Source organism: Salvelinus alpinus, chromosome 38 (assembly GCF_045679555.1).
Source record: "Salvelinus alpinus chromosome 38, SLU_Salpinus.1, whole genome shotgun sequence".
Classification (NCBI taxonomy): domain Eukaryota; kingdom Metazoa; phylum Chordata; class Actinopteri; order Salmoniformes; family Salmonidae; genus Salvelinus; species Salvelinus alpinus.
In genome coordinates, this window is record NC_092123.1 from 11,036,902 (window position 1) to 11,049,312 (window position 12,411).

At 44.8% G+C, this 12,411-nt stretch overlaps 1 protein-coding gene across 2 annotated transcripts in view; it reads right to left on the reverse strand.

The window, feature by feature from the left end:
• LOC139566287 (partitioning defective 3 homolog B-like) overlaps window positions 1-12,411 on the reverse strand; it is a 184,292-nt gene that overhangs the window by 126,360 nt on the left and 45,521 nt on the right. For both annotated transcript variants that reach the window (XM_071387365.1, XM_071387364.1), the window contains exon 4: window positions 2,434-2,537. In XM_071387365.1, the coding sequence (XP_071243466.1) occupies window positions 2,434-2,537 (104 nt within the window). The remainder of the gene's footprint in view (window positions 1-2,433; window positions 2,538-12,411) is intronic.

Below are 12,411 nucleotides of genomic sequence, written 5' to 3' on the forward strand. Positions count from 1 at the left end.
CCAATCCTGCACTCACGAGCCAAAACACTCTGGCCCCACTCAACCTGTCTCTCCAAAACCACCCCTGAAAAGAAAAGACAGACGAGGGCTTCCTTAAATGGTTCCCTATTTTCAAAAGGAGAGAGTTCTTAAAACGCTGAACCCTTTCAAACTCCTGCCTCTGGGTCTGTATTCAGGGGGGGGGGGGGGGGGGGGCAGTCCCTCTCTCCCATCCGTCACAAAGAGAGAGTGACTCAAATATTATTCAAAAGCCCCATCCCATCGTGCAGAAGGCAGCAGAAGGACAGACAAATAAAATGTGATTTGATTTTGAGAGGGGGCGGCATCCATTTTTCTCTCCCTCTATCCATGATTGTGTCCCAATTATCTCTTCTTCATCCCAAAGTGGTCTCTTGTTCACATCCCTTCACTGACTTGAAAGGAAATGACTGGTATAAGAAAGCCCATGCCTCCACCAGTCCAATGCTGTTATTACTATTGGTACGCAACGTATAGGTTTACAGGACAGAGGCCAGTTACACACCTACATTAATTTACACCAATGTAAAATGTGAAAACAAAAACATTGGGAAGCACTGTCTCAGAGGAAAATGGGCAGAAATAAATAAAATCACACAAGCCACTTCCAATGATCACACAGAGACATATTTTATGAGTGTGCTGTGAGACCCAAGACAAAAATAACTCTGTGGTTGGGAGGGGGGCTTGGTGGTGAGGTCTCAGAGAGGGCCGCAGGTGCTGCTAGCCGTGAGGATTAAAAACAACCTCAGAGAGGAAATTACTGAGACCACAGGGCTGCTCGGAGGAAAGGAGGGAGGGAGGGAGGGAGGGAGGGAGGGAGGGAGGGAGGGAGGGAGGGAGGGAGGGAGGGAGGGAGGGAGGGAGGGAGGGAGGGAGGGAGGGAGGGAGGGAGGGAGGGAGGGAGAAAAGGATGGGCAGAATGAGCTAGAGGGCGCAAGGCGGAGGGAGAGGGTGTGCTAGAGAGGGAGAGACAAAAAGGAAGGAGGGAGAAGGGGGGTGGGGAACATGGAGGAGTTACAGGTAGCAATAGCCTGCAGACTAGGAGGAGAGGATAGGAATACAATAGGTGATACAGGGAGCGTTCCCAAACAGGGGAAGAGAGGGTGACGGGTAAAGACAATGGAGAGACACAGAGATCATACTTCCATGCCCCGGTCACGGACTGTTTGGGAGGCTGAGGAAACATTTGTGTGTGTGTGTGTGTGTGTGTGTGTGTGTGTGTGTGTGTGTGTGTGTGTGTGTGTGTGTGTGTGTGTGTGTGTGTGTGTATATGTGTGTATACGCGCTCGGCAGAGCCTCTTATAAGGAGCGACTGTAGGAGTCTGCTTTCTGAAGAGGGGACAGGTGTGAGGTAAAGATGGAGGTATAGGGGTAAGAGTACAACGGCATGTCCTCCAGCGCAGGGACAGGGCAACATAGTGATTTGTCTGGGTTACAGGACGTAAGTTGTCAGGTGGTGGAAACATAGTCAAGTCTCAGAGAGAATAAATAAACTAACCTCTAGACCAGGGGTGTTCAAATCCACTGTGGCGGGAAGATAAAGAAATCTACCAGCCACTCAGATTTTTTACCAGACAAAATATTGTTTTCGGTATAATTACACACAAAACCCCCGCACAAAAAACAGATGAGCATGCTTAGTAATGTTTTAAAACAAAAAGTGAATTATTACTAGTAAAAATGTGGTATATTGCTCAATTTAATTGTATATTCTTGTAACCTGAGTCTTTTAACCAAAATATCACAGAGGAAAAAATGTTAAGCTGACCCTTTTAGGTTACCTTGGTAAGAGGGCCATTCAAGTCATCACTTGTGCCTGTGAGAATCTCACTAGTAGAGACTGACAATGTCTCTTTTTGCTAGAAGTGGAAGCAAAATCCAACATTGAAAAACAACCATGTGAACAAAACAAAGTAAATTGCCAAGAAACCCGAGGACAAAGTCTCACTTTAGTAGACTTTAGAGTAAATTAGACCAACTTTTATGCCTGTGCACATTGCTTCGAAAAACGACTTTCAGCACTTCAGTGACAGGCAGTATTGCTGCGCGAGGTGGGATAGCTATAACGGTAGGAGTCAGATTTCTTTGTGCATTACTAGATATTAAACAAAACGGTAGAAATTAATTCGTAAATTCAATTTTAGGCCCTGCAGGAGGTCCAAATTACTGCTGGTTTCGGTTGTACCTGATAATTAATTGCACCCACCTGGTTTCCCAGGTCTAAATCAGTCCCCAACCAGTCCCTGATTAGAGGGGAATAATTTTTTTAAAAGCAGTGGAACTGTCTTTGAGGTACAGATTTGAATGTGAGGCCACTAGACTCCAACCACATCTCTGGACACAAACAGACTCATGGACGTTTTTTTGTTTGTCTTTGTATTACATTTTCTAGGCTTGCTGTATTTTACTCACCGTTTCAGCTGGTCTGGCATTGAGGTCTTCAAGGGGAGGTGTCACAATTTCCAGTGGCGGGGCCAGGGCAGAGTCACTGCTGCTCCTCACCAGTAGAGGGGTGTCTGGAAAAGAGACAGAGAGGAGGTGAATGTGAGCCTCATGTAGTAGTACACTGATTGTGTTTGTGTAAACTGATCTACGCCTGGTATTAAGTTAGGCACTGTTATCCAATTAAAGCTCCAACAACACAAATCCCCTGTAAATCTGCCCAAGATTTCAAATCGTCAAGATACCTGATGACTGTTTGAAATCGTAACATGAGTTTTTAAAGATTCTTAGAGGAGCATTCGTGGTGCCTTAGTAGCTTTTTGACGAGAGGATGAAATAAGTATCGGAGGGACAGAGGGCAGGAGGGAGGGAGAGAAAGAGCGGGGAGACACTTTGCGCCCCCCACCCCTCCTTAAATGGAACGTCCATCTGACCAGCTGCTGCTACCCCACCCATGCCTTGCAACCTAGCCCACTCCCCCTTACGCAATCAAGACAATTACACCACATGAAACGGCTTGGGGTACCAGAGGTACACTGAACTACAAGGGAGGAAAACGTTTTTACTCTATTTTTAAAAGCGCCATCAGAGCCAGACCTCAAATAGGCACAGGCCGAGTCCGTACAGGTAACCTCCCAAATGGCACCATATTCCCTATATAGTACACTACTATACAGGGCACAGGGTGGGCCCTGGTCATAAGTAGTGCCCTACATAGGGAATAGGGTGCCATTTGGGACACGTGTGAAACCACATCTAAGAGCTGTAGGGGCAGCTGAGCTTTTTATACGACTGTAATCTAAAGAGTTGGTTAGAAAAAAGTTCATAGGAAACAGTGTTACGACACCGTTTCGGCCAGTCCCACTTAGCTCCTTAGACCTTGCTTCGACGTTTGGACCACGGTGGAAACTCCGTCCCGATGGTAGCGGCTGTACGTAAGGCCTAGAGGTTGATTCCTCTGCAGAGGATGTCTGACCAGGACAACCGCTCCTTGCTCTAGTGGCGACCCACCCAGGCTGCTGACCGTGTCAGCCGAGCAAGTCACCCTCAACCACTCAGACCAGACCTACCAGGAGGTGCTCTCTACTAGAGTAAACACACACGCACACAAGTAAAGGAATCCAGAAATACATCCACCTCAACGACCACTTTCCAAACCCCTACAGTGCCATGCTCCTATAATAGGCCTACCATCTGGAATCCCATTTTCCCAAGGATGTACATAGAAACAGACACCTTAGAATAGTGTCCCCAATGTTTAACCCAACACTGCTGCTGTTATGGGATGATGTATTGTCAGTCTGTGGTAAAGCTCTGTGTTTAATCCTCTCTATGTCACTTGGATCTGTGTCCCATTTGTCTCACTGTCACAGCCTTTGTCTGTTACTCTGTGCATGTGTCGGTCTTTCTCTCGCTCAATTACTCTAGGTTCTCTGACTGATGCTTAAATTAACTAAACATGATTATTATTTTTCTTTTAAATACTTCAGAACGTCTAAAAGTGGCTCATGACATCTAGGCGCAGAGACCAGGCAACAACTCTAGTTACACCCCAAACCCAGATTTTTCCCATTGACATTTCCATTTGTACACATAGGGTAGATTTAAAAAGGGTTCTGTATATAGAAGCAGTATCCGAGTAAAACCTTAATGGACGGCTGTACAACCAATATTGGCCCAGTCTCTCTTACTGGTGGACCTACCTGCATGACATCTCAATATGATTTAAACACAAACACATATGCATGAACACTTTACGTTCACACACACACAGCTGGATATTTTTTATTATTATTTAATTTAACCAGGCAAGTCAGTTAAGAACAAATTCTTATTTACAATGACAGCCTACCCTGGCCAAATGCTAACCCGGACAACACTAGGCCAATTGTGTGCCGCCCTATGGGACTCCCAATCACGGCCGGTTGCAATACAGCCTGGAATCGAACCAGGGTCTGTAGTGACGCCTCTAGCACGGAGATAGTACACAACACAGAACATCCAGGTTAAGGTTCAGAGGCCCAAGCTCGCGAACAAGAATGTTCCAAGTTCAGACAGAAGTGGGAATCAGATCGCTAGGAGTCTTACTTTTGAATTATATTTTCATTTGTTGCACAACTAGTACTGCCTGTTGATGTTAAGGTGCTAGCTATAATAGCTGGATGATTTTAACATATTCGGTTATTATTTTATAAAAAATATTTTATTTCCTCTGGGTGCTTACATCACCTACTAACACCCTGGTACTACCCGTAGCTCCCGTTCTCCTCAGTCCGTGAAAACACAAAGAGAAATGTATGTGTCGCTGATTACTCCTGTGTAGAAGTCCATCATGTTAAATTAAGCACACAAATACATGGAGATGTGAGACAGGAAATGCGTTTTACTTTTCTTCATGCTCCTCTATAAAACAACTTGTCAGATGGTGCATTGAAGAATAATGTATTCCTGTCCTGACTTTTCATAATACCATTGCAGGTATGGTTATATTGTCTAAGAATTACTATTATACAGTCTTTGTATTGAAGTTTGCTCATTATTTTATTCGATACATTATTGCTTTATCTATAAATGTGATTGTGCAGGTCCGTGACAACAGAAAGAACAACTTGTCAGATGGTGCATTGAATACTGATGTATTCCTAAACGGACTTTTCATAATACCATTGCAGATCTACATAAAATCTCAAAAAGACATGGTGTCGCTCTTCATTTCTTGGTTCTTCTGTGGTACAATGAGGCCAATGGTGATTTTAAAACAGTTAGAGTTAATGGTTGTGAGAAGAGAAAACGGAGGATGGATCAACAACATTTAGGTTAACATAATGGAGTAACTTCAATGACAGAGTGAAAAGAAGGAAGCCTGTTCAGAATACAAATATTCCAAACCATGCATCCTGTTTGTAACAAGTCACTTAAGTAATACTGGAAAAAAGGTTGTTTGTGGCAAATCCAACACAACACATCACTGAGTACCACTCTTCATATTTTCAAGCATGTGGTGGCTGCATCATGTTATGGGTATGCTTGTCATCGGCAAGAGCTAGAGGTTTTTGGGGGGATAAAAAGAAACGGAATACATCTTCCAACAGATACTGGGAAGTTTTGACCTTGTGTATTAGGTTAATGTCCTGCTGAAATTAGAATTAATCTATTCTAATTTCAGCAGGACATTAACCTAATACACAAGGTCAAAACTGGAGTTGCTTACCAAGACGACATTGAATGTTCATGAGTGGCCTAGTTACAGTTTGACTTATATTTGCTTGAAAATCTATGGCAAGACTTGAAAATGGCTGTCTTGCAAAGATCAACAATCAACTTGACAGAGTTTGATGAATATTAAAAAGAATAATGCGTACATTTTGTACAATCCAGGCAAAGCTCTTAAGAGACTTATCCATAAAGACAAACAGCTGAGATCGCCGCCAAAGGTGCTTCTACAAAGTATTGACTAACGGAGTTATTTCTGTTTTTCATTTTCAATAAATTGGCAAAAAACATGTTTCACATTGTCATTATGGGGTATACTGTGTAGATGGGTGAGTAAAAAACAACAACAGTTTAATCCATTCTGAATTCAGGCTATAACACAACAAAATGTGAAATAAGTCAAGGGGTATGAATTCTTTCTGAAGGCACAGTATCGTATCGGCACCTAAGTATCATGATAATATCGTATCGAGAGGTCCCTGGCAATTCCCAGCCTTACCAAATACCAGCCCAGTCATGAAAAGTACCAATGCTTTGGTTATGTGAAGAGGCTGAGTACACATAATTAGGGCCGAGTTCTTCCTCACCTGACTTGACCAGGAAAAACTCTGATCACCAAGGTTAACTACAGATCGGTTAAATGTCTCTCTTCAACGCTCCCACTTTAAGAAGCAAATCCTAACACACACTTTTAAGTCGAATTTTCAGAGGTCCCGCCCCATACAGATAAACGTCTTCGACCTCTGACCCGAGAGCAGACGTTCATGGGAGATCATGGCCCAGAAGAGGAGGGCAGTAGATTGTTTAGTCTTCTCTGTCTTTGTCACAATGTTTAGCTTAATGATAATCCATTGAGGAGTACGTATCCTAATGGACTGCTAATTCAGTTTGTAATCTGTAATAGAAAAATAATCTCGAAAAAAAACTCACTCTTCAAAATGGCTAAACAAAGGGATAGCCACAAATTAAATAACCATTCCCATTTGTCTGCATGCAGTCCTATGTGTGTGTGCGCGTGTCTGTGTGTGGCACGTCTGCGTGTGTGCCCAGAGTGATCTTGTCTCGTCAGATCAATAGAACCCTCCTGCCCAGGGTGCTCGTGGGACGCAGTGATAAGGACTGTCTTCCCCTCTCGCCGACAGGAGTGTGTGTGTGTGTCGACGGGAGTACGCTGACACCAGCGTGTGCTCAGTGCAGTACAGCGATCGATGCAGGTCTAATCATCCGACTGGGACTCTGGTGGGGCTCAATCACACTGTTAAAACAACCAAGTTCCCATCCGGTCCTCTACCTGCTCGACACTGCTAGAGCACATCCGCACACAGCTGTCAAATTGTACCACTAAACAACACCCAGTGTTATGACTGGGGCCAGAAGTATTTCCTCACCAAAGAGCCGAGCGAAGGAACTACTGCTGTCTGCCGCCGTCTCGCTTTCCAATCAAGGTACATGAATTGAGGAGCAAACTGAAGTGAAAAATGTACTCACCACAGGAAAAAACTACAACCAGAAAAAAACTCCGTGCCCTGGTTACGGCACATAAGTAGGACATCATGACCGATCATAAAACAAGACCACGGACGCTGAACAAAAACATAAATGCAACATGTAAAGTGTTGATCCCATGTTTCATGAGCTGAAATAAAAGATCCCAGAAATGTTTCCTAAGCACGAAAAGCTTATTTTTCTCAAGTTCTGGGCACAAATGTGTTTACATCCCTGTTAGTGAGCATTTCTCCATTGCCAAGATAATCCATCCACCTGACAGGTGTGGCATATCAAGAAGCTGAGTAAACAGCACGATCATTACACAGGGGCACCTTGAACTGGGGACAATAAAAGGCCACTCTAAAATGTGCAAATTTGTCACACAACACCACAGATGTCTCATGTTTTGAGGAAGCGTGACACCGGAAGGGAGGGCTGTCGTTCTACGAGCTCCTAATCAACTTTTAGCATTGTTTGTAACTCATTTTGTACATAGTGTTGCTGCTACCGACTCTTATGACCGAAAAGAGCTTCTGGACATCAGAACAGCGATTATTCACCTCCAACTGGACGATTTTTCTTTAATGAATTCGACGCAAAAGACATATTGCTTTGTCAAGACAAGGCCCAAACCCGTCATCAGCGTGAAGAAAAGACTAAGAATACCCTCGGTATTACTGGCCAACGTGCAATTATTGGAAAACAAACTGGAGAATCTACAAATCAAGACTACCCTACCAACGGGAGATTGTAAAATGTAATATCTTATGTTTCACCGAGACTTGGCTAAACGACTGTCTGGTAAGACGAGGGGCGGGGGTGTGTGTCTATTTGTCAACAACTGCTGGTGCGCAATGTCTAATATTAAACAAGTCTCAAGGTATTGCTCACCTGAGGTAGAATACCTCATGATTAGCTGTAGATCACAATATCCACCAAGAGAGTTCTCATCTATATCATTCGTAGCCGTCTATTTACCACCACAAACCGATGCCGGCACTAAGACCGTACTCAACGACCTGCACAAGGCCGTAAGCAAACAAGAAAATGCTCACCCAGAAGCGGCCGGGGCCTTTAATGCAGGCAAACTTAAAACCGTTTTACCTTAATCTACCAGCATGTCACATGTGCAACCAGAGGAGAAAAAATATATATACAGTGAGGGGAAAAAGTATTTGATCCCCTACTGATTTTGTACGTTTGCCCACTGACAAAGAAATGATCAGTCTATAATTTTAATGGTAGATTTATTTGAACAGTGAGAGACAGAATAACAACAAAAAAATCCAGAAAAACGCATGTCAAAAATGTTATAAATTGATTTGCATTTTAATGAGGGAAATAAGTATTTGACCCCTCTGCAAAACATGACTTAGGACTTGGTGGCAAAACCCTTGTTGGCAATCACAGAGGTCAGACGTTTCTTGTAGTTGGCCACCAGGTTTGCACACATCTCAGGAGGGATTTTGTCCCACTCCTCTTTGCAGATCTTCTCCAAGTCGTTAAGGTTTCGAGGCTGACGTTTGGCAACTCGAACCTTCAGCTCCCTCCACAGATTTTCTATGGGATTAAGGTCTGGAGACTGGCTAGGCCACTCCAGGACCTTAATGTGCTTCTTCTTGAGCCACCCCTTTTGTTGCCTTGGCCGTGTGTTTTGGGTCATTGTCATGCTGGAATACCCATCCACGACCCATTTTCAATGCCCTGGCTGAGGGAAGGAGGTTCTCACCCAAGATTTGACGGTACATGGCCCCGTCCAGCGTCCCTTTGATGCGGTGAAGTTGTCCTGTCCCCTTAGCAGAAAAACACCCCCAAAGCATAATGTTTCCACCTCCATGTTTGATGGTGGAGATGGTGTTCTTGGGGTCATAGGCAGCATTCCTCCTCCTCCAAACATGGCGAGTTGAGTTGATGCCAAAGAGCTCCATTTTGGTCTCATTTGACCACAACACTTTCACCCAGTTGTCCTCTGAATCATTCAGATGTTCATTAGCAAACTTCAGACGGGCATGTATATGTGCTTTCTTGAGCAGGGGGACCTTGCGGGCGCTGCAGGATTTCAGTCCTTCACGGCGTAGTGTGTTACCAATTGTTTTCTTGGTGACTATGGTCCCAGCTGCCTTGAGATCATTGACAAGATCCTCCCGTGTAGTTCTGGGCTGATTCCTCACTGTTCTCATGATCATTGCAACTCCACCAGGTGAGATCTTGCATGGAGCCCCAGGTCGAGGGAGATTGACAGTTCTTTTGTGTTTCTTCCATTTGCGAATAATCGCACCAACTGTTGTCACCTTCTTACCAAGCTGCTTGGCGATGGTCTTGTAGCCCATTCCAGCCTTGTGTAGGTCTACAATCTTGTCCCTGACATCCTTGGAGAGCTCTTTGGTCTTGGCCATGGTGGAGAGTTTGGAATCTGATTGATTGATTGCTTCTGTGGACAGGTGTCTTTTATACAGGTAACAAACTGAGATTAGGAGCACTCCCTTTAAGAGTGTGCTCCTAATCTCAGCTCGTCATCTGTATAAAAGACACCTGGGAGCCAGAAATCTTTCTGATTGAGCGGGGGTCAAATACTTATTTCCCTCATTAAAATGCAAATCAATTTATAACATTTTTGACAAGCGTTTTTCTGGATTTTTTTGTTGTTATTCTGTCTCTCACTGTTCAAATAAACCTACCATTAAAATTATAGACTGATCATTTCTTTGTCAATGGGCAAACGTACAAAATCAGCAGGGGATCAAATACTTTTTTCCCTCACTGTATAATAAAATAAATAAACTCTAGACCACCTTTACTCCACACACAGAGAGAAATATCTCCCCCACCCTCCATTTGGCAAATACGACCATAATTCTATTCTCCTGATTCCTGTTTACAAGCAAAGATTTAAGCAGGAAGTACCAGTGACTCATTCAATACGGAAGTGGTCAGATGACGCGGATGCTATGCTACAGGACTGTTTTGCTATCACAGACTGGAATATGTTCCATTGAGGAGTATACCACCTCAGTCATCGGCTTCATCAATAAGTGCATCGACGATGTCGTCAGAACATTAATCATACGTACATTTCCCAAAAAAGAAGCCATGGATTACAAGCAACATCCGCACCGAGCTAAAAGGCTAGAGCTGCCGCTTTCAAGGTGCGAGACATTAATCCGTCCGCTTATAAGAACACCATCAAACAGGAAAAGCATCAATACAGGACTAAGATTGAATACTACTACACCGGCTCTGACACTCATCGGATGTGGCAGAGCTTGAAAACTATTACAGACTACAAAGGGAATCCCAGTTGTTTTGAAAGGCTGGTCATGGCTCACAACACCATCATGCCGGAAACCCTAGACCCATTCCAATTTGCACACCGCCCCAACAGATCCACAGACGATGCGATCTCTACTGCACCCCACACTGCCCTTTCCCACCTGGACAAGAGAGACACCTATGTGAGAATGCTATTCACTGACTACAGCTCAGCGTTCAACACCATAGTGCCCACAAAGCTCATCACTAAGCTAAGGACCCTGGGACTAAACACCTCCCTCTGCAACTGGATCCTATACTTCCTGACGGGCCACCCCCAGGTGGTAAGGGTAGGTAACAACACATCTTCCACGCTTATCCTCAACACTGGGGCCCCTCAAGGGTGCGTGCTTATTCCCCTCCTGTGTTCCCTGTTCACCCACGACTGCGTGGCCAAGCACGACTCCATCATTAAGTTTGCTGAGGACACAATAGCGGTAGGCCTGAGGGAGGAGGTGAGAGACTCAGCGGTGTGGTGCCAGGACAACAACCTCTTGCTCAATGTGAGCAAGACAAAGGAGCTGATCGTAGACTATAGGAAAAGGAGGGCCGAACAGGCCCCTCATTAACATCGACGGGACTGAAGTGGAGCAGGTTGAGAGCTTCAAGTTCCTTGGTGTCCACATCACCAACAAACTATTGTTGTCCAAACACACCAAGACAGTCGTGAAGAGGGCACAACAAAACCCTTTCCCCTCAGGAGACTGAAAAGATTTGGCATGGGTCCCCAGATCCTCAAAAAGTTCTACAGCTGCACCACCGAGAGCATCCTGACCGGTTCCATCACTGCCTGGTATGGCAACTGCTCAGCATCTGACTAAGGAGCTACAGAGGGTAGTGCATATGGCCCCGTACATCACTGGGGCCAAGCTTCCTGACATCCAGGACCTATACACTAGGCAGTGTCAGAGAAAGACCCCAAAAATTGTCCAAGACTCCAGTCACCCAAGTCAGAGTTTCATCTCTGCTACCGCACGGCAAGGAGGTACCGGAGCGCCAAGTCTAGGACCAAAAGGCTCCTTAACAGCTTCTACCCCCAAGCCATAAGATGGCCACCATGGCCACCTGGACTATTTACATTGACCATCCCCACCCCTTTGTTTTTCCACTGCTGCTACTCGCTGTTTATTATCTATGCACACTCACTTTACAAATTACCTCGACTAACCTGTACCCCCACACATTGACTCGATACCGGTACCCCTTGTACATAGCCTCGTTATTGTTATGAACATTTGTGTTACCTTAGATTTTTCTAAATGTAGTAAATATTTTATTAACTCTATTTATTTAACTGCATTGTTGGTTAAGGGCTTGAAAGTAAGCATTTCACGGTAAGGTCCAAACCTGTGGTATTCGGCACATGTGACAAATACAATCAGATTTTATTTTAATTAGCATGCTGACTGCAGGAATATCCACCAGAGCGGTTGCCAGAGAATTTAATATTAATTTCACCATCGTAAGCCGCCTCCGACGTCGTTTTAGAGAATTTCCCAGTACGTCCAACCGCAGATCACGTGTAACCACGCCAGCCCAGGGCCTCCACATCCGGCTTCTTCACCTGCGGGACCGTCTGAGACCAGCCACCCGGACAACTGATGAAACTGTGTGTTTGCACAAACTAAACATTTCTGCACAAAGGGAAGCTCATCTGCGTGCTCGTGGCCCTCGCCAGGGTCTTGACCTGACTGCAGTTCAGCATCGTAATCGTCTTCAGTGGGCAAATACTCACCTTCGATGGCCACTGGCACACTCGAGAAGTGTTCTCTTCACGGATGAATGCCGGTTTCAACTGTACCTGGCAGATGGCAAACAGCGTGTACGGCGTCGTGTGGGCGAGTGGTTCGCTGATGTCAACGTTGTGAACAGAGTGCCTCATGGTGGCGGTGGGGTTATGGTATATTGCATGTTGAATTGATATTTTTGCTGAGTGTA